The 27,099-nt window shown below is 42.3% G+C and overlaps 1 protein-coding gene and 1 long non-coding RNA gene across 2 annotated transcripts in view; one reads left to right on the forward strand and one right to left on the reverse strand.

Annotated features, from left to right (window-relative positions):
* The first annotated feature begins 2,016 nt into the window (after positions 1 to 2,016).
* Positions 2,017 to 27,099, forward strand: part of LOC143694761 (uncharacterized) — a 39,589-nt gene continuing 14,506 nt past the window's right edge. The window contains exons 1-5 of the long non-coding RNA XR_013183426.1: positions 2,017 to 2,385; positions 8,624 to 8,788; positions 8,874 to 9,084; positions 15,719 to 15,779; positions 26,650 to 26,733. This is a non-coding gene — a long non-coding RNA (uncharacterized LOC143694761). The remainder of the gene's footprint in view (positions 2,386 to 8,623; positions 8,789 to 8,873; positions 9,085 to 15,718; positions 15,780 to 26,649; positions 26,734 to 27,099) is intronic.
* On the reverse strand, positions 2,804 to 10,741 carry TECTB (tectorin beta). Its single transcript, XM_054637734.2, has 10 exons — positions 10,666 to 10,741; positions 8,839 to 9,029; positions 8,298 to 8,440; positions 8,145 to 8,217; positions 6,704 to 6,807; positions 6,541 to 6,624; positions 6,181 to 6,343; positions 4,363 to 4,432; positions 3,459 to 3,491; positions 2,804 to 2,971 (listed from the first exon to the last, which is right to left on the reverse strand). The coding sequence occupies exons 1-10, from the start codon at positions 10,739 to 10,741 to the stop codon at positions 2,919 to 2,921; spliced, it is 990 nt and encodes a 329-aa protein (XP_054493709.2). The 3' UTR covers positions 2,804 to 2,918.

The following is a 27,099-nucleotide window of genomic DNA, read 5'->3' on the forward strand; positions in this document are numbered from 1 at the left end:
GTTGCTGTCTTCTCCAACAGATAGACCTTTTCACAGTCCTGGCAGCTCTTTTTCAGTTGTGTTGTGATAGTTTTTGGCAATAAGCCATTTCTAGGCTGTTGGGAGACAGTGATACGGAGCAGAGCAGGCAGGAGGGCTGCCCAAGCCCTGCTCAGTGCAGGAGCATGGACAGATGCATGTGCCACGGGGACAGGAGATGTGTGTGCCACAGGGACAGGAGATGTGTGTGCCACAGGGACAGGAGAGGCATGTGCCACAGGGACAGGAGATGTGTGAGCCACACAGGCAGGAGATGTGTGAGCCACAGGGACAGGAGATGTGTGGGCCACAGGGACAGGAGATGTGTGTGCCACGGGGACAGGAGATGTGTGTGCCACAGGGACAGGAGATGTGTGTGCCACAGGGACAGGAGATGTGTGTGCCACACAGATGTGTGTGCCGTGGGGACAGGAGATGTGTGAGCCACATGGGCAGGAGATGTGTGTGCCATGGGGACAGGAGATGTGTGTGCCACAGGGACAGGAGATGTGTGTGCCACAGGAACAGGAGATGTGTGTGCCATGGGGACAGGAGATGTGTGTGCCATGGGGACAGGAGATGTGTGTGCCACACGGACAGGAGATGTGTGTGCCATGGGGACAGGAGATGTGTGTGCCACACGAACAGATGTGTGTGCCACAGGGACAGGAGATGCGTGTGCCACAGGGACAGGAGATGTGTGTGCCATGGGGACAGGAGATGTGTGAGCCACAGGGACAGGAGATGCGTGTGCCACAGGGACAGGAGATGTCTGTGCCACACAGGAGATGTGCGTGCCACAGGGACAGGAGATGTGTGTGCCACACGGACAGGAGATGTGTGTGCCACAGGAACAGGAGATACGTGCCACACGGACAGATGTGTGTGCACAGGCACGGCGGGAGCGGCCTGGGAATCCACAGGCGCATGCACAGCTCCTGAAATCCTGCACGGTTGGTTCCAAAGCCACACTTCTTGCATAACCAGAAAGGAATGAACCAACCTGCCAAGTCTTTCTGCACAAAACAGCCGCGACAGGAGTGCAGTGACTATTGTAAAAGCAAGGCAAAAGAAACAAGCTTCAGAGAAGGACAAGAATTTGAAGAGGCAAACGCCGCTCGGAGGTGCTGAAACGCGGGGTGTCAGTGGGAGGAGAGCAGAGGAGAGGGAAGGAATGCAGCAAACGCGGCCCAGAGCCTCAGTGGCGACTATCCCGGTCAGAACGTCCTGCGGAGCAACGGGCAGAGAAGAGGAGAGCAGAGGAGAGGGAGGAGAGCAGAGGAGAGGGAGGGAATGCGGAGAAGAGCAGAGGAGAGGAGAAGAGCAGAGGAGAGGGAGGAGAGCAGAGAAGAGCAGAGGAGAGGAGAAGAGCAGAGGAGAGGGAGGAGAGCAGAGGAAGGAGAGGGAGGAGAGGGAGGGAATGCGGCAAACGCGGCCCAGAGCCTGAGGGACGATGATCCCGGATCAGAACGTCCTGCGGAGAAGCCGCGGGCCCGGCGGAGCTCGGCGCTGTCCCCGCAGCGCCCTCTGCTGTGCCCGGCGGGGAACGGCGCCCGCTCCCCGCGCCCTCCGCGCCCGGCAGCACCCACGGACCGAGCCTGCCCCGGGAGCAGCGAAAGGAGCCCCTGGAAATGCACTGAAATGTGCTTATTTTACCGCTGGGGTGTAATGGATGCGTGTTCTAGCTTTGCGTTATCTTCATTACAATGAGCTTTTACCGAAAATGAGCTTTACCAGGGAGCTGAAAATGAGCTTTGTAAGGGAGCTGAAAATCCTTCAGAGAGTTATTCAGGAGGCTCCCTCTCTACAAACAATAGTAAAAGAATCTGTAATGCGCTTTTGCTTCAGTGTGTGCAAGCACAGGTACACCCACCGTGTTCGTTAATTGGAAGTGTAACAACTGTAGTCATTCTTCCCTCTTTCACATTTAGGATCCTGGAAGTTTCATGGAAAAGTTCTAAGGATGTTTCTGACACTTTCAAGGGTTTTTTTTTTCAATATTGTTCAAGTAACTAATGGAAGTAAGGAACATACTGTTATGCTTTTGGGGAATTGCTTTGTGTCTTGACATTTCCTGCTATTTATAAATCATGATTTCCCTTTCCACTGCTTTTGTCTTGCTGTTGTTGCTCAGGTACAGACCTAACACCTGGACCCTGCTGTGTCTGCCACTGGCTATGTCTTCAAGGAAGTGCAAAGCTCATTATATTGTTTTCCAGTCTCAGATGTGCTCAATAGGCACCCACACCATGTAACCATCCAGTACTGAGCCTGTCCAGTCAGCAAGACATCCTACTCCTACAGTGTGCTCTACTTAATCCAACCAATCAATACTGACAACACTGAGAATCAGGAAAGAAATGTCAGGTAATTAACTCTGAGCACCTTCTAATTACTGCTACATGAAAAGCGCCCTTTCCTCCCATCCTTGACATGTTAGGCTGGTATTTGTTTTGTTGCAAGACTTCACAGAACAAACTGGGACTTTGGAAGGCCAGGCCTGGAGGGGAGTTTGGTACCACACTGAGACTGGCAGGGAAGGGGGACCCTGAAGGTAAATTTGGCACTGAAAAATGCTGAGTTTGCACATCTCTGTATTCTGTTCAGAAACAAGTCCTACTGCCATCACAGCTTTTTGCAAGGAGGCACTGGCAGAATACATAACCCAAGGGTCTTCACTAGTTCAAAATGCCAGCAGAGACTTGGGAGAAGCAAATCTGCTTTGGGATTTTCCAGAATTTGAGGCACAAAGCTCATAGAATGTTTTATTTATCTGGTAAAATGGTGCACAAGGATTTTTAGTGGCTTTCCTTTTTCCTCTGCAACATAAACATCTTTAGTAAAGAAGTCCAGGTCCAAACAGGATCGAGGAAAGTTACGAAGTACAGCTGGGCTGCATTTTATAATGAAATAGCAGAAAATCCAATCACAAAAAGTAGGTGGAAGATGACATCTGCAAGAGAAACACAGGCTATATGTGAGTACTTCCCTGTCAGCTCCCTTTCACCTTCTCTTCCCACGCTATTCAATAAAACTGCATGCCCTAATGTGACTCTGTCAACATATCTAGTGTTAACAAATAGACTTTGAAAGGTGTGTTTCAAAGCCTTTCCAATCAGAAATGCTTTCAGACACCCCTGTTAACCCAGTAAAACATGATTGTTCCTTTTTGGGAAGAGGGCGTGACAATTAGAGAAAGAGATTGTTCTGTATTGGAAGTAATTGCTGTGATTTTATTGAATGGTGTGAGGGATGTACCAAAAGAAGGAAAACAAAGTATATTACACTAGGAAATAAAAACTGATTTTGAAATGTTCATTCTTCTGTCAAATTTACTGATATTTCAGGTTTTTTCTTTCAGCTATGGATTTTATGTTGACAAAGACACTCAAAATGCATATTTGGGATTGATACTTTCATTGTCATACTTTGCTGTTTACCTGAGAGTGTGTAAAATCTGGAGATACCTTTGCCTGTATAAAAGAGGAAGAAAAAGATTACATCAGGATGATGATTAAAATAGGAAAAGTGCACCGGTGTGCTTTGTAAAAGTACAGGAAACATTTTCACATTTTGAAATTCTGAATATTTCTTCCTCTTGGATTTACTGTTTGAAGTTATAAAAGGATCCTCAGTTCTTTTACCTTCAAACATTGATAGGGGTTTACTGGTGCAACATAATGGATTGTAATAATTCCACTGTGTCTGTATTTGTGATTTTAAATTGGCTTTCAGATTGGTGCAGATACAGTTGATAAACTAGTATAAAGGGCTCTAGTAAAAACACTGTTTGTTCCAAGGACTTGTTTCAAAAGATGAACCAGCTCAGAGAGAAATCCCTGGTGCCTGCAGGAGGTAGCAGTTGGAGGGAACGTTGCTCTGCTGTGGGGAAGGCCGATGGCAGTGCCATCAGCGTTTCAGGAGGGATAGGCACAAACCATCGCTGCAACATATGAGAGTGTTGTGGATATGCTAAAGTACGGACCCACAGCGTAAAGAAAAGCTTTCCTGCTGCTTCTGACCTCTCTCCCACTCCTGTGCAACCTGTCAGAGCATGTCTGAACTGCTGCTGAGGTCACAGGCAGGTGAGCAGAGCTTTCACTGCCAGCTCTGTGTGTCAGTGGTTTGGCCATTTATCATAAATGCCAAAGGGGTGCCCTGACTCACTTGGCAAGCGAAGAGAATGTCACTGAGCTCTTCTGCCAAGAGTTGGAGGGGACCAAGACTCCAGCTGCCCCAGGGGAAAGGGGTCTGGCAGAGGGCTGTGGCTCCCTCTGCTTGCTCCTATCTGCCAGCTTCATTGCTTCCCAAAGGGAGGAGCACCCCCAGAGCCCAGGCACTTACTGCGCACGGTGATCTCCGCCACCAGAACACCTCCGGTTTGTTCTGCGCGCTGCTTGCGCTTGTCGCATGTCTCAAGAGAGCAGAGAGAAACCCATGTATACCAAAACAATTAAGAATTATTAAAAAACCCCACAGGCACAATTCTTATGTTTCCAACCAAGGAAATTGCTGCATATTTTCTAGGGATTTTTTTTTTTCTGTGTGTAATTTATTGGGGATTTTAGTGCAGGAGAGATTTAAAGAGAGCCTTACAGTTCATTTTTTTGAAGATTTTGGCGGGCTGCCTTTCCCACCCTGCCTTAAACAAAACTCCTGTCAAGAAGAGGGAAATTGAGCTCCATCTGTTTAACCCCTGACCTCTGTGAAGGCTTCTGGGTTGTTTATTGCTGATGATAATTGTTGCCCATTGGATAGAAACAGGAAGCACCAAATCCTTTCCAAATTGATCAGCTCATGTCCAGCACTAATGATGCCTGTCACAGCTGACAAGGTCTGTATTGGAGGCAGTGCTCTGCAGATTAAAGGTCCTTGTGCATCTCCTGACCTTTGCAGATCCCCAGCTGGGGGCATTTTTGTTACAAACTCAGCATGCAGTAATTCTGGTTATGAGTTGCTTGTAAGCACAGGCCACCGGCTTGGTTCAACCTTAATTGCAGGAGACCCCCAGCTGCATTTTTGAGTGGGAACTGGACTCGAGGGATGTTGCCTGATTGAGCAATTATCCTGCACTGGAGGGTGAGGTGGGAATTCCACACAGTGCCTGAAAGGATGATGTAGGTGTTTGACAGTACTGCCAGAAAGGCACATATGAAGTAATGGGTTTGTGGGTTTTTTTTAACTCTGATCTGTGGCTGGATAAAAAGTTGAAGAAATCTTAAAAATCTACAAAATTGTAGAGTTTTTTCTGTTGCTTTTGAATCTTAGAATTTCTAACAATGTGCTTTTGTCAGACATGCAAATTTTTCACAAGTCACTTCCTCCTGCTTAGCACTGAGGCTGTATATTGCAAAATGCTGCCTTAATTTGCTCTTGGAGTGAGAAAGGGGTTAGAATGAAAAATTGGGCTCACCAGGAGGCGTAATGTTTTCTCTTCTCCAGCAAGAAACATTTGTTGTTGAAATGACAGCATGTTGGCCAAGGAGTATTTTGTGCTTTCATTTTAGGTTAAATAAAATTCTATTTCATTGCATGAGAGAAAGAATGGCAAAGCTCTGACATGGTCAAGGGTGGAGAGAGAAGTCTTTAAAGAAAGACATTTTATGGGCACCTGCCCTTGTTAAATTATATGCCTGTATAGCACCCTCACCATACTCCCATCTAAGGACACAAGAATCCACTCTTCTACCTCAGTTCCTGCTCCAGAGACAATTTATGTATTTTATGCAGAGTAGGATGTCTGCAAGAGCAATAACTTACTGCAGCATGGCAGGGAGGACTTTCCTTGGGAAGGGGGACTGGGAGCTTTGGGACTCCCACTGCCCCCAGGGTGCTCTTAGCACCAAGATACTTGGTAAAATGGAAAAAGCTCAACTTTCTCCTTTTTTCTAGGCTTGTGTTTAACTGTAGCTGTTTGTCAGACAGGACTGCAGTCTGGGATATCGACAGGAGCTGAGTTTTTAATGGCTACCTTATTTCTCAATACATTTAAACAAGTTTCCCAATATTGCCTGTGACATGACAGGGGTTGGGCTGCACAGCTGGGCTCACCCAGTGCCTGCCTCCATCTGCTGCGAGCCCTGGCGCTGGCTCTGCGCCTGCACACCCTCGGGGAGGGCTGGCCATCCTCTGTCTGAAGGTGGCACCGTGTGTTTCTCTTACCACGGGGCAGGAGAACTTCTCGCTGTCGCAGACGTGCGTCTCGCAGTGCAGCCAGACCTTGGACAGCTTGGGGATGTTGCGGAAGCGGAAGGCGTTGAACTGGAACGTGGCCCGGTTCGTTTTCCCGTTCTCGTGCACTAGGATGGAGTAGTCCGTGGCACACCTGTGTTGTGTGTGGAGAAGCAGTGTCAGAGCCCCCGTGGCCTCAGTGAGACATCTCTGAGGTGACATCTGATGAAAGCATTTGCCCTGCTGTGGGCCAGCTTTTCCTTTGCTCCCTTATACCCCACAACCAGCTTCGCAGTCATCCTCAGGGCTGGGCTGAGTAGAGGGGCTCCCCAAGGTCCCACCAGCACCTACCCCTTGGTGATCAAAGGCCAGTGGATCTGGTAGAAATACTCTGAGGAGGGAGTTGCCCAGCAGTTGTTGAGAACAACTTTAAACCTGGGGAGATACAAACCCCAGATTAGCAAGGAATGTCCCAATTGCCAATTTATCACTCATTCCCCCTTCCTTTGCCTACCTGTCACTTAAGCCCTTGGCTTCCACTCCAGCAAATATGTCAGAACCAATTTCTGATGTTTCAACCACAAAGGGGGCTTCCTTTATACTTGAGAACTTGGCATTCTTTGAAAGACAAAGGCAAAGGCATCATACATTACTTGTAACATGCAAAGCAAGGCATGATTCAACTTCAGACACCACTGCAGAGATGGGCCCCAGAAAATCTGGGTTCTTATAACCTGCAACCTCCAAACTCTACACTGCTAGTAGGACTATTGCAAACCCAAGATGATGTTTAAAAATATTTTTATTAATATTTGGTGTATAATGATGATCAGTGAGAAAACTTGATGCTGTTGGGGTTGTAGCATGTATTGCATGTATTCCCACAGAGCATGGGTGGGAAGCAAGCTTGCTGCTGCTGCTTCTGGTGGTGGGGGAAGCTGGTGGGTGTGAGAGTGAAGGTGAGTGTATAGAATGGGAATGGAGTTGGGACATGGCCACGTGTTGGAGAAAAGGAAGGAAGACAAGCAGAAATCACAAGAAAAAAGCCAGTCTGCTGAACATGGAGCAGTGTGGTGCTCAGGTGAAAAGGTTTTGTTACAAATACAGTGAAATGCCTACTTTAAATCCCAATGCTTCTTGTTGGGTAAGATGGTAACAAAGCTAGCACCAGAACTGTAAAAAGAATATCAGGTTTAGTCCTAACTTACCTAGTGGTAAATACTCCTTTTACCTGGCCTATAATTTTAACACAGTATGTTCTTAGTTGTGCTTTTTCTAGCTGTGCTAAAATAGAAAGGCTGTTTTGGAGCTTTTGACTGTGCTTTTGTGGAGAAAAGATTCCAGGATTAGGAGCTGGCTGTTCCAGCAGTGCAGTGGAGCTACAGAGAGGAGAGGGATGCTCCAAAAGATCTGCCTGATATCAAGGGACAATATTTTGTTGGCAACAAAAGTCCAGCATGACCTAAAGATCTGTGGGGTATATGAAATATCTGTCAGGTGAGAGGATCAGGGAGAAAGCTGCAAGAGAAATGCAGGGAGCTTTGCTGTGTCTATAGAGGCCATGCAAGGCCAGGAGTATGTGCAGATTCATGCTGATCTTGCAGTGGGACTACACACAAGTTTTCATTTTTCTTATAAAACCTGTCAGCAGGTTAGAAATGTACCTCTCAGCAGAAAAAACAGAAAAATACAATAGAAAACATGTCTGATTCTGAGGGATTAAAAGAACACTTGGCATGAGTCTGCTCTGTTCACTTTAAGTGTATCCCTGTTAATCAGCAGAAACAAGAACCCCTGCTAATCTCACTGCAATTATCTGTTCCAGGCTAGTAATGTGCTCCATGACACATAAAAGTCAGGAGCAGCAGCCCTGTTTTTTCCAGCCCTTTGGCTGAAGCCCTTGTAAGGTAAAGGTGAAGGTGAAGGTAAAGGTGTGAGTGGCAAAGAGCACTTACAGAGTAGAAGTTGAGGCTCAGCTGGCTTTCAAATGAGCCGGAGCTCCCGTTCTTCACATGGACAGTGGCCACCCTGGGGACAGGACAAAATTCTGCATGAGTGAGGCATGGGGATGAGGACAGGGTGAGACACACTCCCAGGAGAGGATATACCTTTGGTCAAAGGCAGCCTGGTTCACCAGGTAGTTGGCATTGTATGTGCAGGTGAATGAGTAATTCACAGGCTGGCTCTTCACAATCACTGAGGAGTCATTGGAGACGATGGAGTTATAGAAGTGATACACGGGATTCTTGAACTGTGGATGGTGAGACAGAGAAATATGGGCAGTACTGAGTCCTTGAGGCATCAGGAATAAACTTTGAAACATGAAGACTCTGGTGTCAAAACAGGCTCCCCAAGGAAACATGGTTTGGTAGCTCTTTATATGCTGTGCTGCCTATTCATATGCCTTACTAAACATAAGTTCTGTGTAACACAGGTGCAGGTGAACAGCAGACTAATATTCCTAAGCCAGTGAGCATTTTGCCTGGAACTGAAAAGCACAGCTGTGTGATTCTTCCTTCTGCTTCACTCTGCAGTTTGCCTCCTTCTTCCATTGGTACCTAAAGCTTACTTCAAGCTGAAGAGGATAGAACTCTCTCAAGTGAGTGCAGCCATTTCCTGAGTCAGAAATGCTGACCTTCATAGTCTTACCTCTGATTGGGTGCCACAGTATGATTTGTTTTTAGGTGACAGGTCTGGGATTGTGAATTGGTAATATCCTGAATCGTGGATCCCATTGTAGCAAATGCCTCCAAGTGCCAGCTGATTAACCTCCCATCCATAAGGACACTCTGGAATTCTGGTAATGATGGTTTTAGGATAGCAGTACACCAGAATTACATCTGGAAGGAAAATGATACACCTGGAGTTATTCAGGAGTAACTTCCTTTCAAAGAGGTAGGTCCACCCACTTACTTTCCATTGGGCTTAACCTTCTGTGAACAGGGGTGTGTGCTGGAAGGTCTCCTAATGAGAGCAGCTTTTGCTACACAAAATAGACCTTTAGGTTGTTAAATTCTGTCCTCTTTGGAGGAGTTTAGCCTTTGCCTTCTAATCAATGCAGAACTTTGTGAAAATTTTTTATCTTTCTGGAATAGCTGATTGAAAAGCAGAGATACTGCCGAGGAACCTGAAGTAAAAAAGGACTGCACTGAAAATGTCTCATTAAATTATGCTGCAAAGCTGGCTTCTGTAACACCACTGACTCTGTAAAAATAATACTGGTGAGGTTGTTTGGTAGGTTTTGTAGATCTGCACTGTTTTGTACTGGTGTATAAATCTTGGCCACAATAGATATTCTGCCTTTTTTTTTCTTGGACTGGCACTAGAAATCCAGCACAAACTGAATTTTTCCAATTGTCAAGTCAAAAACCAAGATCTAAAACTGAACCTAGGCCTGCTAACAACAATAGGAAATGACCCAAACTCCCAGCCCTGTTAACAGCAGTGCTGTGTATTTCCAGACATGGTGATTGCTAATACACACATGAATGCTGAACATCATAACAGACAGACAGACTGATACCTTCGTGACAGCAGAATTGGATATTTTTCACAGGCACAGCTAATTTGAACATCCGATGGAAATTTTAAGGGCAAATATTGACTAACCATTAGTGACCTGAAAACTGAGGAAGACTTCCAATTACTAGAGTGAGAAAAAAAGGTACCCTCCCTGGAATTATTCAGTTACTTCTTTTAAAGCCCTTGCCACTCTCATTTTTTCTGCTAAAAGCCTCATTTTGCAGCCTTTCCATGTCTGCTAGGGAATAATCTGGGAAAGTCAAGTAGAGATATTAACAATTTGCTTTTTCTGATTAACAAACCTTCAGCACATGCAAGCTGATTCTGCTTGTGTTAATGCTCAGATTTAAAACTGGCATCTTAGAGCTATGAAAATTTCTGTAGTTAAGAGAAAGCGCTTGTGCAAATAAAGGTACTGAAATAAATGGCTAGAAGGCCAAATACTTTAGATATACCATGAAATGACTGACAGCAACCTGACAGCAGTCATGCACTAAGAAGCAAACACTAAATTGTGGCATATTCCAACACATTTCTAGAGCACATTTTGTACTTGTAGTGAAATCTATTTTACAAGTCTGGCAATCTGACTGTAGTCTGTGGGACTACAGCCCAGTTTGGGCAGCAAAGATCTGCTACATCTAGCCTGTACTATTACAGAAAATTTCTAATTGTTTTTGTTCCCTTTGCTACTTTATGCTTTTGTGATTAACTCTCTTGCACTATGGTTATTACACAGAATTAGATACATGCCTAATTCTTGGTGGGGTTAGGACTTGTATGGAACATTCTTTACTGTGCTAGCTCAAAACAGGTCATTAAAAGAAATTTAGGGATTAGCTCTACAGAATCCACAGTTTAACTTTCTGAAGGAAAACCTTTTGATTTTGAATGAAAAAACCCCGTGGCATCTTAATTACAGGAGAAGATCTTAGGAGATTTAAGTTATTTTACCTGCTTTATTTGGAGTGCAAGGCCCTGCAAGAGCTCGAGCCAAGATGACCAGCAGATAAATAGCAAGAGTCACCATTTCTTGCAATGATCTGAGGACACAGGAAATAAAAGCTGAAAATGTCTTTAAAAGTGGAAATAAAAACAAATAATTGTCTGCAGTCCTGAGCTTGTAGTAGCTACTGTTAAAACGTAATTTTTGCAGAGAGAAAAAATAACATTACTGATATCCTGTCACCCAATCTAATTGCAAATATAGGGTAAATCTTTCAAAGACCATTGCTATAACTGGGTCACTATTGTGACAATTTCACTATTTCAGTTTAGTGGTGGCTTTTAATTATTCTAGTTTGATTTCTTGCAAATAGTCTAAACCTAAAGTGTTAATATAACCAAATGAAACTGAAAAAGTGGGATTTGAAAAAAAGAGAAAATAGAAATTACAAGAAGAAATATGACACAAGAACATATATAACATGCTTAAAATTTAGTGCTGAAAGTATTCTCTGTGGTGATTGGTATTCTGATGCATATAAACTTAAGATAGCTCAGTTTTGGTGAATTATGCATTTTCTCTTTTGCTGCTAAATGTTGAGTTTCATTGAGTTTCATGTTTTTTGAGGAAAACATCCATAGAAGTTATTTACATTTACATTTCAGGCCTCCAACCTGAAAGTTGTTTCCCACAGGGGAAAAACATATACAGCCTGTGGGATTGGGACTGCAGTTCTCATAATTTCCCTTTGAAGACACTCTTCATTATCAGCCCTCATACACACATCACTAAGCAGACTAAGTCAGAAGTAAGAAATATCATTTACAGGAAAAAAAAATCATTCCATTTCAGTAATTCTAACAAAACCAATCAATTTCAACATTTTCACTCAGCCTCTATTTTAAAAATATATAAATATATATGAGTTTATAAAAGGGTCTTAAAGTGCATAGCAGTGACAATTCCTTCTAATTATCATCCCATGCATTCTACAAGAAATTAAGGGTTATACCTACGAGACAGGAAGGAGCCAATTATTTCAGATTTTCATTCCAGTCTTATTCCAAAAGCAGCGCTGTCAGCTCTTTCCAAGATGTCCTCTTTCAAATGAACCCAGGTGGTGTTATCTTCGCTTTATATAAGCAATCTTGTAAAAGGAGCCCATCTCTGGTTAAATCTCAACCTGCCAGTATTGTCCACTGTGAGAGGAAAAAAAGAGTTATAGAAAAGCAGTTCTCTTCCCCTAGATGAGTCTGCATTGCTGCTATTTGATTTTTACAAATCTTTTTACAGTGTTCTTTTACTGATCTTGCAAACAAGTGAACAGAAACCTGCTGAAGGTACAAAACTTTTTGGTTTGTGAGTTTATTAGGAAGATGTAAAATTTCTGGAGAGGTGAAGGTACAGCTGCCTTCTAGAATTCAGTGAAAACTTATTTATATGAATTAGCTGCTTGTCTTACATGGCTTATTGAGAATGTCAAGCTTTTGTGCCATACAAATGAACAAAAGTAGTGACAACAGATCATATACTACCTTTGGAGTTGTTTTTTTTACTTATTTTTTTCCTAAAAGCTCACAGGCAGGTAATCTGAGTTTAGGCAGGCTCTTCTATAAACCTTAGCATTATGCTACATAATACTAAATGCACATAAGACTGTGTAATATACATTGAATATTAAACTGTAGATTGTATAAAATTTACCATTGTACAGAAAACTGAAACAAATTTACTCTTTGTATGACCACCAGTCATGAAGTTGCCTGTGAAAGTCTTGTCTAGCTGGTGGGATTTTCTGGTGCCCCATTACATCCTGTTTGTGTCAGTTTATAGTGAAAGGCCCAGAAATAGTGGGTGCACTACTGCTATTTTATACAGAATATGGGCTTTAAACAGTCTTGCCATGGGAACTGGCCCAGGCTCAGCTTTGGGCACTGTGTCCCAAGCCCTACCCAGTCCCATGTGCTGTTGAACCACCTCCAATACCTGTCTTGAGTCACTAAACACCTGTGGGGCTCCTCACAGATGGTCTGGTAGCTCCTCTTGTGCAGAACCTTGTTCTGCCCCATCCATGGCAGGACTTTGGTGTGGATCTGCCTTCTCTCATGCAGTGTTTGGCAAACAGGGTGGCACAGTAATAAAGCTGTACCAGTTGTCAACAGTCTGGAGTTTTTGAAGGAGATAGTGGAATGGAAGAGCACGGTGGCCCTGACCTAAACCTGAAATGCTCAACAAGGAGTTTTTAGCTGGCCTGTGAGTGAGGACAGCATTCACTACAAGAAGTCTCAAGCCAGAAGATCTGAGCAAAGCAAGGCCATGGGTGCACCTGCATTGTGAGGGCCGCTCGGCGATGGTCATGCAGTGACATGAAGAATTAAGTGATCAGGGTGACTTCGTCTGGCAAACTGATCCAAAGCCCTAAACAAAGGTTGAAAAGCTGATCCAAAGCCCTAAAAGGCTGAAAAGCCATGTTGATGCTCAATTTCAAATATCAAGTCTGAACCAAGATTGAAGCTTTGTAAGGAGTTGCTCTTACTGCTCTTGTGAGCCTGCAAGCCACCACATTCTGATTTAAATGAGATTACTTAAAGATGGACACATGGATAAAATCCTCTGGGCAGGATTTGTTGTTATTTTAATTGAATTAAAGAACAATCCACTGAACAAGAAGCAAAGCTCATCTATCATTTCTAATTATTGATCTCTCTAACTAGAGATTATCCTCATCAGAAATCCTAAAGCAAGGAAGATTTAACTCTAGGTGTCTATTTTCTAGCCTCACCCCAATCCTGCAGGGATTCAGGCCTAATTATGATTTCCTAAGGCTAAATCTAAATAATACACTGTGTCAACATGCACTATTTTTTGTCTTTCTGTCTGAGGGTGTATTTGGTCTGGAAGAAGAAACCAGGGTTTCTGGTGAGACTTTATGATCAACCCTGTTGACAAGAATATTTAGCCCAGAAACAAGGGGACACTTGCAGAAGAGGGCTTGTGACTTGGGCATGAGAAAGGACTCATGGCTGTGTACAAGCTAATTCTTCAAACTCAAAGAATCAGATTCAGTCCTGAGGTTGGACTTGGCCTATCAGGCCTGCACACACAGGGCTGATTTGGAGCATAAGATATTTGGCTAACCTTGATTAGGCATAGTGTAAATGCCTTGCTAAAAATTATGTAAGTGGTCCACCTCACCATAATATTAACAAAGCACTTAAAACACAGATTAGCTTTTTACTGATAATTTTTAGCAAATACTCTAATTAAATTATCATTGGTATAACAGTACATGTTTCAGTGGAATTACTCCAAAATGGATCTAATCCCATAATTTGTATGAGAAAATAAATATCTCACTATCTTCTCACAGAAAACTTATCTCCATGTACATAATACTCCTTTTGGGCAAAAGGTAGAAAACAGAATGAAAACCATGAAACAAATTTGGCCGTGGTGCCAGCTGGTGTATAGTAGTTTGCATTTGCATGAGAAACAAGCACAGAATGTACCTAAGCCAACCAGCATTTGATACCTGCACTGATCAGAGGTAAAGGCTTGGGGAAGGGTTATGTTTCTCTCAGTAAATGCTCACACTGAAAAAGGAAAGCCATTAACTTGCAAAGCAGACCATTGAGGATTGTTGCAGTTCCCTGAGTCTTTCCAAGACCATTGAATAATCTCAGCAACCTAAGTATTTGTACAGATTTCAACCAAGAGCAAATGAAGGCCTTATTGTGGATTCCACCTACAAGGGCAGCTTGTGTCTCCAGCCTTGTTCCTCACATTGTCATGGAAAGCTGTGTGAGTATCAACTGTCTGACTCTTACATGAAGCAAATCAGGTTCTGCTGTTTGAACCTGCAAGGGATATAGCAACATCCAGTTTTCATTGGTTTTGGACAAAACAATAAACCTGAAGAGTGCCTCAGATATATGGAAGGACATGGGATAATGAGGATCAATGGACACAGGGCAAGGCAGATCAGCTGACACTCATCTAGAGGCTGCAATGTATATAAATGATGGTGTTTCCACATACCAAAACCTGGCATACTCAGTTTTGTCTAAGATAAGAGGTGTACTTATCCCACAGGCATAGCAGACATCCATGCTGGGTCTGGAAGCATAGCAGCTGTATTTATATTTGGCCTGATCTGAGTGGATCCTCTTGGAAGTGCAGCACTGTGTTAGTACAATCAAATTTTTCTGAAGCCTGATTGAGCTGTGCTGTGTAGACTTATTCCCTCAAGTCATAAATACCTTAGGGATTTAGGATTGTTTTGCCTTTTACAGTGTAAATACCTTTCCAGTAGTTTATTACTCATGGCATGTGGCTGGTCACTCACTTCAGCACATGACTGAGTCACCATCCCTGGAGGTACATGCAGATGTGGCACTAAAGGACATGCTTAGTGGTGGTCTTGGCAGTTAGCACAGTTGGACCTCAAGAGCTTTTTCCAACCTAAATGATTCTACAGTTCTATTCTATGAATGTTTTAGCCCTGTGAGCAGATTATTGCGCAATGCATGAACGTACAGAGAGCCTGGGACACACAGATCTCCTGCACCCCAAGTCTCCAAGTGGCTGATATTCTTCAGTAACTGGCACAAGACCTATCAGAAGAAGGGGAGATTAGAGGAAACTGTCCTTGTGGAAAAGTCACATAAAAACCAGAGATGGATGTTCAGGCCACTGGAAGAGACAGTGTTCTGCTCTTGACTTACTCATGTGTTAGCTGTCTGTCTGTGTAACTACGCAACACTGAATCATAATTTTTCAGCAATCACCTGCAGCCATGAGCTTGGTGAGACAGTGCTGCTGCTGGTACATGCACTCGTGGGGTGTGAGAGAGGACAGTCTCTCAGCTGAAGAAGCCTTGATAATTCTGCTGTTCAAAACAGATATTTACAACAGCAAATCTTGCTGAACACAAAATCGTGGCTGAAGTCAATAATCATATTTCATGCTCATTTGAATGCCTGATTCTATTGCTGTTTAGCTTTGCCAGCATATTTAATGTTTTTTGGATGCTTCTCCAGAAAATTCCTGCCTGTTTTGCAGTTTGCTGCTGTTGGAACAGAACATCAGTTTGCAGCTGAGTTTCCTTGAAGCCTTTGTGTGGGTAAGTGCTTTATTTGTTCTAATTTTTTAGGAGATGTCTTGGAGTAGCTAGTTATGAAGGATAAGACTTTGGAGGTTGGTTTAATAAAGACATGGTGCTTGATTTAATGAATGTATGAGACATGTAAAACAGGTCATGCGAGCCCAGAACTGATGACTAACACCAGTCATGTGAGACCTCAGTCCTTGGACTGCCTCTAGTTGGAGATGCCTAAACTTGCTATGTACTTAATTAATTTGTCTAAATGAGGCATGTGTTGCATTAGCAACTGCTGTAAGGTGGCCAAGATATCTGCACAGATATCTGTAAGGTGCCCAAGATATCCCGTGACACAGGACCTCTGGGACACTCAGGCACTTTTGGAGCAGGAACTGGAAGCCAAGGATAGTCAGGACATCTTAAATGACACTGGATGTCTGTGTGTGGGCAGCTGAGTGGAGACCAGCCAGACACACTGCTCTGGTTGGCTTGGCATTCATTTTTGCTCGCCTTGGGAGCCTGAGCAGCCTTGCAAAGTCAGCAGCACACATGCCTGAGCCTGCTCCAGCACCCTCCAATTACTCACTGAGTGCCCAAGGACAGCTTCAAGGCAGAAGCTGGAGCACTTCTGGGGAAAGATAGCTTTGATCTCAACAAGCAAGAATTGGGTTTCCTGTAATCCTGGGCGAGGGCTCTGACCACCAGTCTGCTCCAGCTGTTCTTTGAAGAGGGTGTGGCTGTGGCTGCTGGGCTCCACTGTGTCCAGAGCTGCTGTCCCATCTGGGATCTGCCAGAGCAGAACTGCAGGGATTTTCTGCTGAGAACACAGGGATTAAGTATTTTGTAATGGCTGGTTACTGCTGTGGAATAGCATTCTGTAATCACCTGAATGTGGCCTGAATGGCTTCTGAGGTACCTAAGTGCTTTTTTGGATCTCAATCATGCCATCCTGTATAACATCTTGTAAACCTTTTAGTTCTTGTTATCTCAACAACAGGTCCTGATCTCTTGGCAGTGTGGGTGAGGATCTCACCTCAGTGTGGGGGAGGATTTTAAGAGGAAGGTGACAAAAAAGGAAGAATGGACTCTTTGTGTCATTCATTTGTTTAATCTTCTCAGTTTGGCAGCTGGCTCTGACACAGTGACCATTCTCTTCTTGGTCCAGTAATGCTCTGTTTTCTGGGCATTATCCCACTGGTGCTGGGAAGGTTGCTGAAATATGCTGCTTCTCATTTTGGGCTGGGCTACGTCACCACAACTTTTAAGAGTCTGCAGCAGATGTCTGATCTTCTGCCTCATTCCTGGCCATGTGTGTTGGCCATAAATAATGCTGCTCACCCAGCCTGCATGCTTTGCTACTGAAAACCTGACAAAAACAGGACTGCAGTGCAGTGAAACATAAAAAGTATACTAAAAGCAAATTTATCCTCTGGGGTCCCTCAGTGGCAATTCCACTGATTGCTCAGAAACTGATCCTAAATGTATGCTGTTCATTTTAAAAATATGGTAAAGGAAGAAAAAAGCAAAACAAAGACAAATGAAGGGGCAAACTGATAAAGAAATTTCAGAAGCAGGAGGAATGCTGAATTACAATAAAGGACTTGATTGCCATGTAGCTTGGAAGGGCCTCATATTCCCAAGCCCGGAAACCTTTCCTCAGACTTGCAATCTGTATTGCCCTGGGAGCCTGGAGTGCTCCTGCTCCCTCTTTAACCCCTCTACCCTTACCTCAGCTACAGAGCTCTTCTCCAGCTTCCTTAGTTCTCCATGGTCTGATCCAGCTGAACTATAAACCTGCTTTGTGGGATCCAGATAGGAATGCACACATGAAGGACTGGTAAAAATCATGTTCTTGAAACGCTCTCCATAAATTCATACCCTTTGAAGAGTTAAGATCCATTTGTTTTCCCTATGAAATAAGCTTTCAGTATCTGTAGAGCTGCAGTCTCAAATCCAACACAAACCTTTGCACTTCTATCAGTGGCAGCTGCTGATTAAAATCACAGTTTTGGTTTCCCAAGCTACATAATCCTGCTAGTTCAATCTTAGACCTACTTTTCTCAGCACACTGTATCCATTATACCAGTGTTGTCCTCATTTTTGAAAGTTTGTGATTTTTGGCAGTCTGATAGCATCATCCTTGGAGACAGTCTCTTTTGCTGTGAAAGGGATCTGTTTGTTGTAAAGAGTTATGTGGCTCTGAGAGCTACATGTATCAAACTTAGCTGCATTAATTAGCTGGTGCTGTGCTTGTAAACTGATCATAATAATGCTTATCACAATCTTAGTACCATTATCTCTGTTTTGCAGATAATGGAACTGAGCCACAGAATGGCAAAGCTCAGTGTAGGGCTCTTGATCTGCCTATCCTGCTCTTACTTTTCCTTTGCCACTGAAATAAGCAGCTTGGAGCAGGAAGTGTCCAAGCAAACTCTGCATGGGTTTGTCTGTGAATGAGAAAAGCTTTCTGGGAAGCTGGAATGATTGTTTGGAGTGCCAGGTCATGTCTTCTGGAACAGAGGACTCACATGTCAGAGGCTCTTTTGCCACCTAAAGTAGTAAACTCCCCCTTGCTTGTCAGTTCACCATTTCCACTGGCCTTTATGGCTTTTTGACAGTGATTTGGTGACTTGATTACCAGTTGAGTGTCTCAGTGGGTTTGCCATAAACAAAGCTTCTCACTTAGTCAAGACACATTCTTTAGCATTCAGCCACCAAAAAGGTCACTTTCTGAGACTTCCCACAGATAACAGATCAATTTTCAGATCAGTTAAAGGGTATTGTTTTCTTCAAATTGCACCAACACACTATTGGTGACATCTGAACACTGAGATGGTTCTTTCAGTTCACCATGTTTCATACTAGCAGAGAAATGTAACAGCTTCATGCAGTGGAATGGAGAAGAGCAATTGATCTAAAAGTTTCAGGCACTCAGCTGGGTTTTCATTTCCTTCACTATGACTCAACCAATACCAAATAAAATCCAGATACTACTTTTTAAATTGGCTGGATCATTAATTTTAATTACTATTAAAATTTTATATTATTATTGATCTTAATTACTTATTGTAGAATTCACTTAAACACCAAATGCAAGAGGTGGCTGTGGTCCATGTACATTTCTCCAGAGATTTTCATGGGTTCCCTCTGATAGTCAGGTTTGAGAAAGCTGACACCTTTGTGTTTTCTTCTGCTGAGCTGTAGCTGGTGTTGTATTGATCACTCAAAATCAATTCAACCATCCTGGGCAAAAGTACTATTTGCTAGCTTTTAAAATGACAGTTTCTCCTTTCTGATGTAGCTTCCAGTGATGTAATTGGAGGAAATACTCAGTCTGCAGCAAACCATCCTTTTGATCTAAGCTGGCTGAACAGAGCATTGTGGTCATAAAAATGTTTGCAATTATGATACCAATGGCATTCATGTAGTATTTCCTACAAGCTATTCCAGAAAGTATGACACTGTAGTTCCCTTTTATGAAAATCCCTCAGGAATACAATAATGTGATTACCTTCCAAGGGATTCATAGAGTTGTTCTCCTCCACAACCCATCACAGCTTCAAGTACTCAATCCTCCAGGACAGACTGTGCCCAAGACTCCAGATTGATTATGCTGTTAATGACACAGGAAGCTCTGCTGTTTTTTTCAATTCTAAGATTAGCTAAAATTAGAAGTTGACCTTATGTTCCTGAATTAATTTAAAAACAAAAATTCAAGTTGCTGATTCTGATGATTTCTTTTCTGGAAATATGATCTTTAAAGCCACACTCCTTGAGCTGTGAGTCAGTTCTGAAGTGATTTTGAAATGAAAGGTGTCTGGCCCAACTGATACATAGGAGCAATAAACCCTGAGCAGTCTCCAAGGTAATGCCCTTTCATGTATACTGGGCATCTACAGATATGTAAGATTTTGAAAGATCAAGAAGATGTCAAATCCTTGTTTTAAATGCTTGAAAACAGCTGGATAAATTCAGTAAATAGACCTCGAACTACTGACTGCTTGGATATACCAAAAGCACGTGAAGTTGAGGAGTTACTCTTTGCATCTCTGGATGGTCTTGATATCTTACAAAAAAAAAAAAAAAAAAAAGAGAGAATAAGAAGAGCAGGGAATACTGAATCTTTTACAGCAATAGGCTGGTAAGATACATTATTGATGCTTCAGAAAGTGTGTAAGGCTTAAAGTGCTGAACTTGAAATACTAGGAAAGGATCTGTTTTCACAGCTTTTTTCTTAATATCAGTTTTGTTTTTTTTCTCAGTGGGCTCCAAAACAAAATGTACCTAAATACATCAATCAATAGACAGTTCTGAAAATGTAAGCTGATTTGAGAGTATTCGGATACATCTTCCTGGAAGTCCTTTGGGAAAAAAGGATGTAGTTGGAATGCCCACTCCCTACATCTAATTCTGGGGGTGGGTATGGTATTATTTGGGTGTAGGTGAAATCAGTGGATATGAATGTAGAGAAGATATGGCAACAATAGTGTTTTCTGTGTTTGCAATACCATTCATTTCAGGCTCTCTGAGACCTTCACAAAGATTTTAGTCCAGACACCAACTGGCCAGGAGATGGTGTTAGTGATGTACTATAAACAGACACATGAGGCAGAGAAAGGCAAAGTGATTCATGAAATCTGGTGAAGACATCTCTGAGTGGTGCCCATCTTTTGGACCCTTCCTTGGCCTGTTCTGATTATTTTCATTGTCTATAATAATTATTATTTAGTGTTGCTATTTCAATATGGCAAGCAAGTACAATATGAGAGCAAACATAATTTTCTTGTATCTTTGTCAATACATTTGTTAACTAATAATGTAGATAATTTATTAACAGATAAGTAAAAATAGAATGGATCAAAGCCTACATCACTCAGGAATAGCAGACGTGAATGAAATAAGTTCAGTCATCCAGACCTTTTTAACCTCTCTTGCAAGCCTTAATCTTGTGGCTAGTAACAAGTAGTTTGGAAAGATGTTTCTCTCTAGGACAACAAATGCTCTATATTTCTTTCCTTCTGTACCTCCTGTCAGGACCCAACTCAGCTGAGATCCCCAGCCTTTCAGTCAGCTTTGTGAATTCCTGTACCAGTTCATTTCTCCACTTCCCAGTCTTCATTTTCTTCATGTGATTGCAACCCTTATGCTCTGTCCTATATGCCACTAAACCCACAATGTCTGAAGGTGTTACTATGTAATGTCACCTTCTGGTATTCTCACCTTCCCACCTCTTTCCATGTTTCCTGTCCCACCACCTCTCTGTGCACTATCCCTCCACTGAGCTCAGCAAACACTGCTGCTCCATCAATCTCCTCCATTTCATGACTTTGCCCATGCTACTTAAATTTGCTTGTGTGTGAAATATTGGTTGTAAATCTTTCCTTCTGAGATTCCTTTGCTTTGTGCAGGGTTTCCATAGTGGTTTCCTGCTGGCTTTTTACCTCTGCTCCTTTCACCAGCAGTATGATATTGGCCAGAAATGGCTCTGCAGGCAGGAGCTGGTGTTGGGCAGACAATGCTGGTCAGCTAACACGATTCCTTGGCTGCAGGCTGCTGCTGTGATCTCAGGTTATACATCCCTGGGGTTGCACTTTTTAAAGCTATTTTAATCATGACCATCAAAAGAGAAGGAAATAAAGGCTCTTGTGCTTCCTGCTTTGCTGCACACTCACAGCCAGCCTGGACCCTTTAGTCTCAGTCTAACCAGGGTCTCCTAAAGTGAAGTGAGGAGGCCACATACAGCCTGGCTCCAGGAGCTCAGAGCATGAAGAGGGAAACTGTACCTTGATATTTCATTTCTCTGCCCTCCTCAGGAGGTTTCTGAAGCTCACTGTGCAAAGGGAACCTACCCCTGCCTTCCCTGAGGTGTGGACTGCCCTTTCCTCTCAATTTGCACACAGGAGGGGCAGTTCCTCTGGTTCTCTTATCTCTTATTTGCCTGTCCATGCCAAAGTTGGGGGCATCCTGACTAGTGGGCAATGTAGCTCAGGTGAAGGGACAAGCCCTGGTATTTGTATCTAAATGCTGTATATAGCTATCTTATCTACAATGGTTATTATCTTTTAGCCGTAACACGCTGGACAGAGTGTCCTGGATGGCTTGGGAAAAGAGCCATTGGGATTAAAGGTCACTGAGCTCAATCATGCTGATGATTCATTTAAGTGCTTGACAATTGTGAGTTTTTTGCTTGGCAAGTATGCTTTTTTATTATTATTATTTTAAATTATGTGATATTCTCTGCAAGACTTCCTGTTTATGAGCAAATATCTTAGGTCTAGGGAGCTTGGTACCTAAATACCTTTTAAAAATTGATCTAAGAGATTTAGATGACTAACTCATATACTTAAAAAAAGTTAGTTAGGAATCTAAATCTAGTTATTTTCAGGATTGCAAAACTGATGGACTTTTCTCCACTATTATTAGCACTGGAAAAATGTTTTCCTCTATATTTGCCAAATAGATCTATTGAATTTTGAGTTTCATGCACTAAAGCCTTTTAAAAATTAACTCCTATCTTTCACCAAGTACCTTTTCCAATGACACTACTTTGTCTGCAGTGACTTTACAACGAGGCTGTTGAGCTCACCATGTATTCTTCAGATTGGTCTTTATCCTCCAAGTACAGGAGCCTCCAGCACTACTAAGGGCAGCTTAGAGTTATTGCCCTGACAATTCTGGCAGAGAGGGCCATTTGGAAAAGCAGTGTTCAATCTGAAAAGGGTTTGTTGCCCTTAAGTTATTTAAAAATGAATACTGGTGAGGAGATAATGCTCTATCCCATCAGGGAAGTATATCTTTAGGATACATCTATATTTCTATAGAATTTGTTATTTCCATTTTTAAACCAAATTCTATAGAGAATGAATGTGGAAATATTGCAATGCTCTTCAGGATTGAAAGTCTGGTATTTGATCAGTTGTGCTTATGAATCTGAAAGCACTTTTTGTTTGGGAAATTTTTCTCTGTCACAGAATTCTCTGAAGCAGAAGCCTTTTCTCCCAAGAGTAATTTAGACTGAAATTTTTACTTAGGAAAAACACACTTATTTGGTGTGTTTCTTTTTAAAGATTGGTCTTTAGGAATTGAAAATGCCTGAGTGTGTGCATAAAATTATATTTAAATACAAAGGACTGGTTAATACAAAGCGAATACAAAATTGGAAATTTGTGTATGAGAATGTAAAGAAGCAGAAAATAGGCAAATGTGTTCAGGGTACACACATATATGGAATCCTAAGGAAAACAGCAGTAGAATTCAGGAAATATTTAATCAGTGGTTTGACCATACCTTTGGCTCAAGCTTGGTAAATATGTGACTACTCAAGGTAAGGATGCCAGAGCAAGAACATTTTTAACAGGTCACTGACTGTTATTTTAAATGGACTCATAGCTTCATGGCTCCCTTAGATATAATGTTAAGAAATTCCTTGTGTGGAATGGCATCCTGTTCTGTTGAAATATTTTATTATGTTTACCAGGCTGACAAATCTTTTGATTGCCATTTAATTTAATACAATTTAATTGCTACTAGTAGGATACCCTTCAGGAGCTTACTATCCTCACTCTTGCTGGAATTCCTGTTGCTGTAGTGATGATGTTTTCCAAACATTGTTTTGGAAAAAGAAATCTAGGGTTATCATTAATATATAATTATGATAATGAATTACGATAGCTTCAGTTTGCCTTCCTGTAACACTGTGTGCATAGCTACAATAAGATAAGAGCCTTTAGGTAACATTTACATTAATTATATTAATTAGAGAGTTGTTAGGGTAGTATTACTACTTTATAGCCCTTGTACTGACTATTTTGATAGCCCATGTGCAAGGGCATTGCTTCCTCTAATTTTGGTGAATAAGGACTATCACAGTTACCTGGGAAGAGGACTGTGAGTGCACCTGTGGCTGTGCAGCAGAGCACCCCATGTCCAGTCATCCAAAACGACCAGTTTCAGGGCATGGCAGCCTTTACTTTCTTCTGCAGACATGATTAATGTGAAATATATTTCTGAGGAACTGGAAGAAATTCAAGAAATAAAAAATAATTTGCATGTGTGGGCCAGAGACATTAAACTGCATAAGACCCCAAGTAAGACTGTGTTTGTGATTTGCAATTTTAATTTTTCTCATTTTTCTTTTTTTCCTGTTTATCTTTTAGTGCTCATACTTATTGAACTTGAGAGTGTTAACTGCATCCATTTAGACAGAAATTAAAATGAAAAGTTCTCTTCTTTTTCTATTATATTGATAAGCTCTTTTTGTCACTGTGATGGAGGGTACACATCTACATGCAGAATACATTATAATTTTGGAAGATGGAATAAATCCATTTTTTATTAATTTCCCTCTTATTGATAGTGTTGAAAGGACTTCAGGATTAGCACCAACAATACAGTTGATTGAATGGCCTTGGTGGGACTTCAATCACAGTTAAAACAGATTCTGTTGCATGAAAGGCTAAGGAAAGGAAATTACAGAGCCTGGTTTAGTGAAGGATTTAAGAATGATACACGTATGCATGAAGGACTAGCGTGCCAAAGCAGGCTGGAGAATTCTGGAGTGGTCTGGCAAGCTCCAAGACAGAACTGAATTCAACAGTTTTGTGCAGATCTTGATAGCTCGAAAAATGCCATTTTTAAAATTATACAAAAGAAGTGTGGCTTCCTTTAATCATTATAGAAGGCTCTGAGAGGCAGAGGTAAAGGAGAAAGGGGCAGGCTGATCAGTCCAGGCATTAATTAGGGCCAAGGTCTCTTTTGGAAGTTAATGAGTTTCTAAATAGCTAACGAGCAGCTGATAGGGATCGGAAGAATACTTAGCCTCTGCATCCTGCTTTTATTTCTGCCCTAAAATGAGAGATACCTCTAGGAGATACAGACAGTGTTTTGTGCTCAAAAGTCTTCTATATCTGCTTCTCAGGTGAAAATCCTTTTCTTACACAATGCAAGGGAAAATTTAAATAAATTTTTAGTCTCCTGAGATTCAGAATGATTTACGAGAGCATTTTTTGAGCCTTACTGCAGTGCTCAGGATAGGACTTGAGTGATTTTAACTGTTCTGGTCTCTCTGACCCTGCCTTTGTCTATGCTTCTGAAAGTGTCTGACATAACTGCTCTTGTTTGCCCTTCTCCCTCATCCTTGTAAGCCAGATGGTTTTTGCCATCTTCCTGACCCTGCCGGGTAGACATTGCACTGACACAGCTTTTGCACAGCAATCATTTGATTTTGAAAAACGTTGAAAGGCAAAAGAAATGCAACCAGATAAGTGAACGAGAAAAAAAGAAATAAGATGGGAAGCCAACTGAGCACAAAGCAGGGGGGGATCTGCTCTTAGGGCAGACCAGAGAGGGGGTTCAGGCACTTCTTCAGTGTGTGCATGGCTGTGCAGGCACGCTGTCCTGAGCAGAGCCAGAGGTGCAGCCTGGTGTGTGTGTGTGGAGCTGTGAGTGTGATACACCCTTAGCTAAGCACCCACCTGGGATACAGGAATCCAGCATGTAGAGACAGTGGGGATTTACTCACTCCAGTTCCCAGCTTAGGAGGGTCTGGCCTTTCTGAACCACTTGCACAGCAGATCTGACTTCAGCAATTTTCCCCCCTGCCCCACAAGATTCTCTGCTACTCATGTCTTAATAGGTATTTAATAACATGCATGAGTTAAATAGAATATTCTTTTATCTGCTCTAAGATTCCCTTTTATTTTCACCACCTTACCACTGCATCAGGAAAGACCAGTGCATTTCTTTGCAGTTTGAAATACTTGTCATTCTTGTGGTGGCTCTTTTCTGAGTCACAGCTTTTCTAACCAATATAGAAGTAACATTAATATAGCAACAAGTAATTTAAAAAAACTGGAATCTATTTGGCTCACACTACAATTGAGTATGATTCCATAGCTGTAATTAACTAGGCAGTGTCTGGAAGTGTGTTGCATCCACCACCTGCCTCTCCTGTGCTAAATTTCTACTCCCTGTGTTGTTCTTACAAAGAGCAATGAAAAGCAAGGCTCAGAGCAGAAACATTTCTTGATTGAATGCCATGGAGGCCAGGAATCCTCCTGTGATGTGTTGGAATGTCTTGTGCTGTTCTTGAAACAACCCACAGTGGTAGCTTAAGTCCTAGGATCTTAACACTGAGGACATTCAGCCTTTCCAAAACAAATTGCCTGCTATCTACTTTTTGGTAAAAATTAATTCTCTCCCATGTGTAAAACAGGTAGCTGCTAATTCACCTAAAGGTTATAGTCTGCTTTTATGTGATGACAGTTTTTCTTAGATGTAATGGCCTAAAGATATGGTTTTACTTATGCCATGCTCATCCTTCTCTGGTAACTGCTTTTGGTTAATAATCTTTGGCTCAGGACTCTGGTTAGTAGACAATGCACATCACAGCCAACCCCTGTATAAACTGGTTATCTGAACAGGATGTAGATGTCTGTATGGGCAGAATGTGAACTTCTATATCATTCCCTTTAAACTGGCATATGAAAGGGAATTGCCAATGAGTCATGTGCTGTTTGCAGATTAGAGCTTTCCAGAACCTGGTGCCAAGGAAACTGACTTATTCTCTGTTATTACTTTGCTATTCATTACGTTGTGCAATACATCAATTGCAAGCATAAATACATTGTGTAGTCCATGGATGGGAATAAATCTTGGTATGTTAAAGTACGTACATGCCAGGTGCTAGCCCTGCACAGGGAATCACATACAGTGTGCAGTTTCCTTGGATTTTTCATGTTCTATTCGTAGGACTTTGAGGTTTTGTTTTGTTTTGTTTTCATTTGGCTGCTTCATTTTTGATCCTAACTTTGAAGAAATGACTTGAACAAAATATTTTGGGCTTTTTTCAGAAACTCACAGTGCTCACTGAGGGTCTCTCATGTATTTTCAGCCTCTGGGTATCTTTGACAGCTCCAGAAACTTTTGGGAGGACGTAATTTCCCCTTGACTTTCCCACCAAGGTTCTTCAGCTAAGGTATGTTTGTTTGTATTGGGTTTTGTATTGGTTAAGTTTTGTAAGGTATGGAATACAGAAAGAATCTGTCATATTACATAGAACATATTTCTGTTTTTTACATCTCCTTGTGTTCAGCCTGCAAGAAATTGGGGAACTTTGGGGTAGTACAAAGCCCCTTTCCAGATCTGTGTGTCCGGTTCAGGAAGGATTGGTGCTTTTCCTTGGATCTCTCCTGATTTCTGCAATGGTTTCTGTAAAACAGCTTTCTGATCCAACTGGAGACTGCTCCAAATCCACTCCCACTGCTGATCCCATTGGTGGTGGTGGGATCATTTAGCAGCAGATTCTGCCAGCTGTGCCCTTGCACTGATGGTGAACTTTGGC

This window comes from Agelaius phoeniceus, chromosome 9, assembly GCF_051311805.1.
Source record: "Agelaius phoeniceus isolate bAgePho1 chromosome 9, bAgePho1.hap1, whole genome shotgun sequence".
Classification (NCBI taxonomy): domain Eukaryota; kingdom Metazoa; phylum Chordata; class Aves; order Passeriformes; family Icteridae; genus Agelaius; species Agelaius phoeniceus.

What these genes read in the sequence shown, in the direction of transcription:
- TECTB (XM_054637734.2), bottom strand. Translation starts at nt 10,741, where the DNA reads ATGGTGACTCTTGCTATTTATCTGCTGGTCATCTTGGCTCGAGCTCTT. An exon ending in TGAGCCTCAACTTCTACTCT is followed by an intron (nt 6,808 to 8,144) that starts GTAAGTGCTCTT and finishes TGTCTTTCAAAG; the next exon opens with AATGCCAAGTTCTCAAGTAT. An exon ending in TGGCCTTTGATCACCAAGGG is followed by an intron (nt 6,344 to 6,540) that starts GTAGGTGCTGGT and finishes CACACAACACAG; the next exon opens with GTGTGCCACGGACTACTCCA.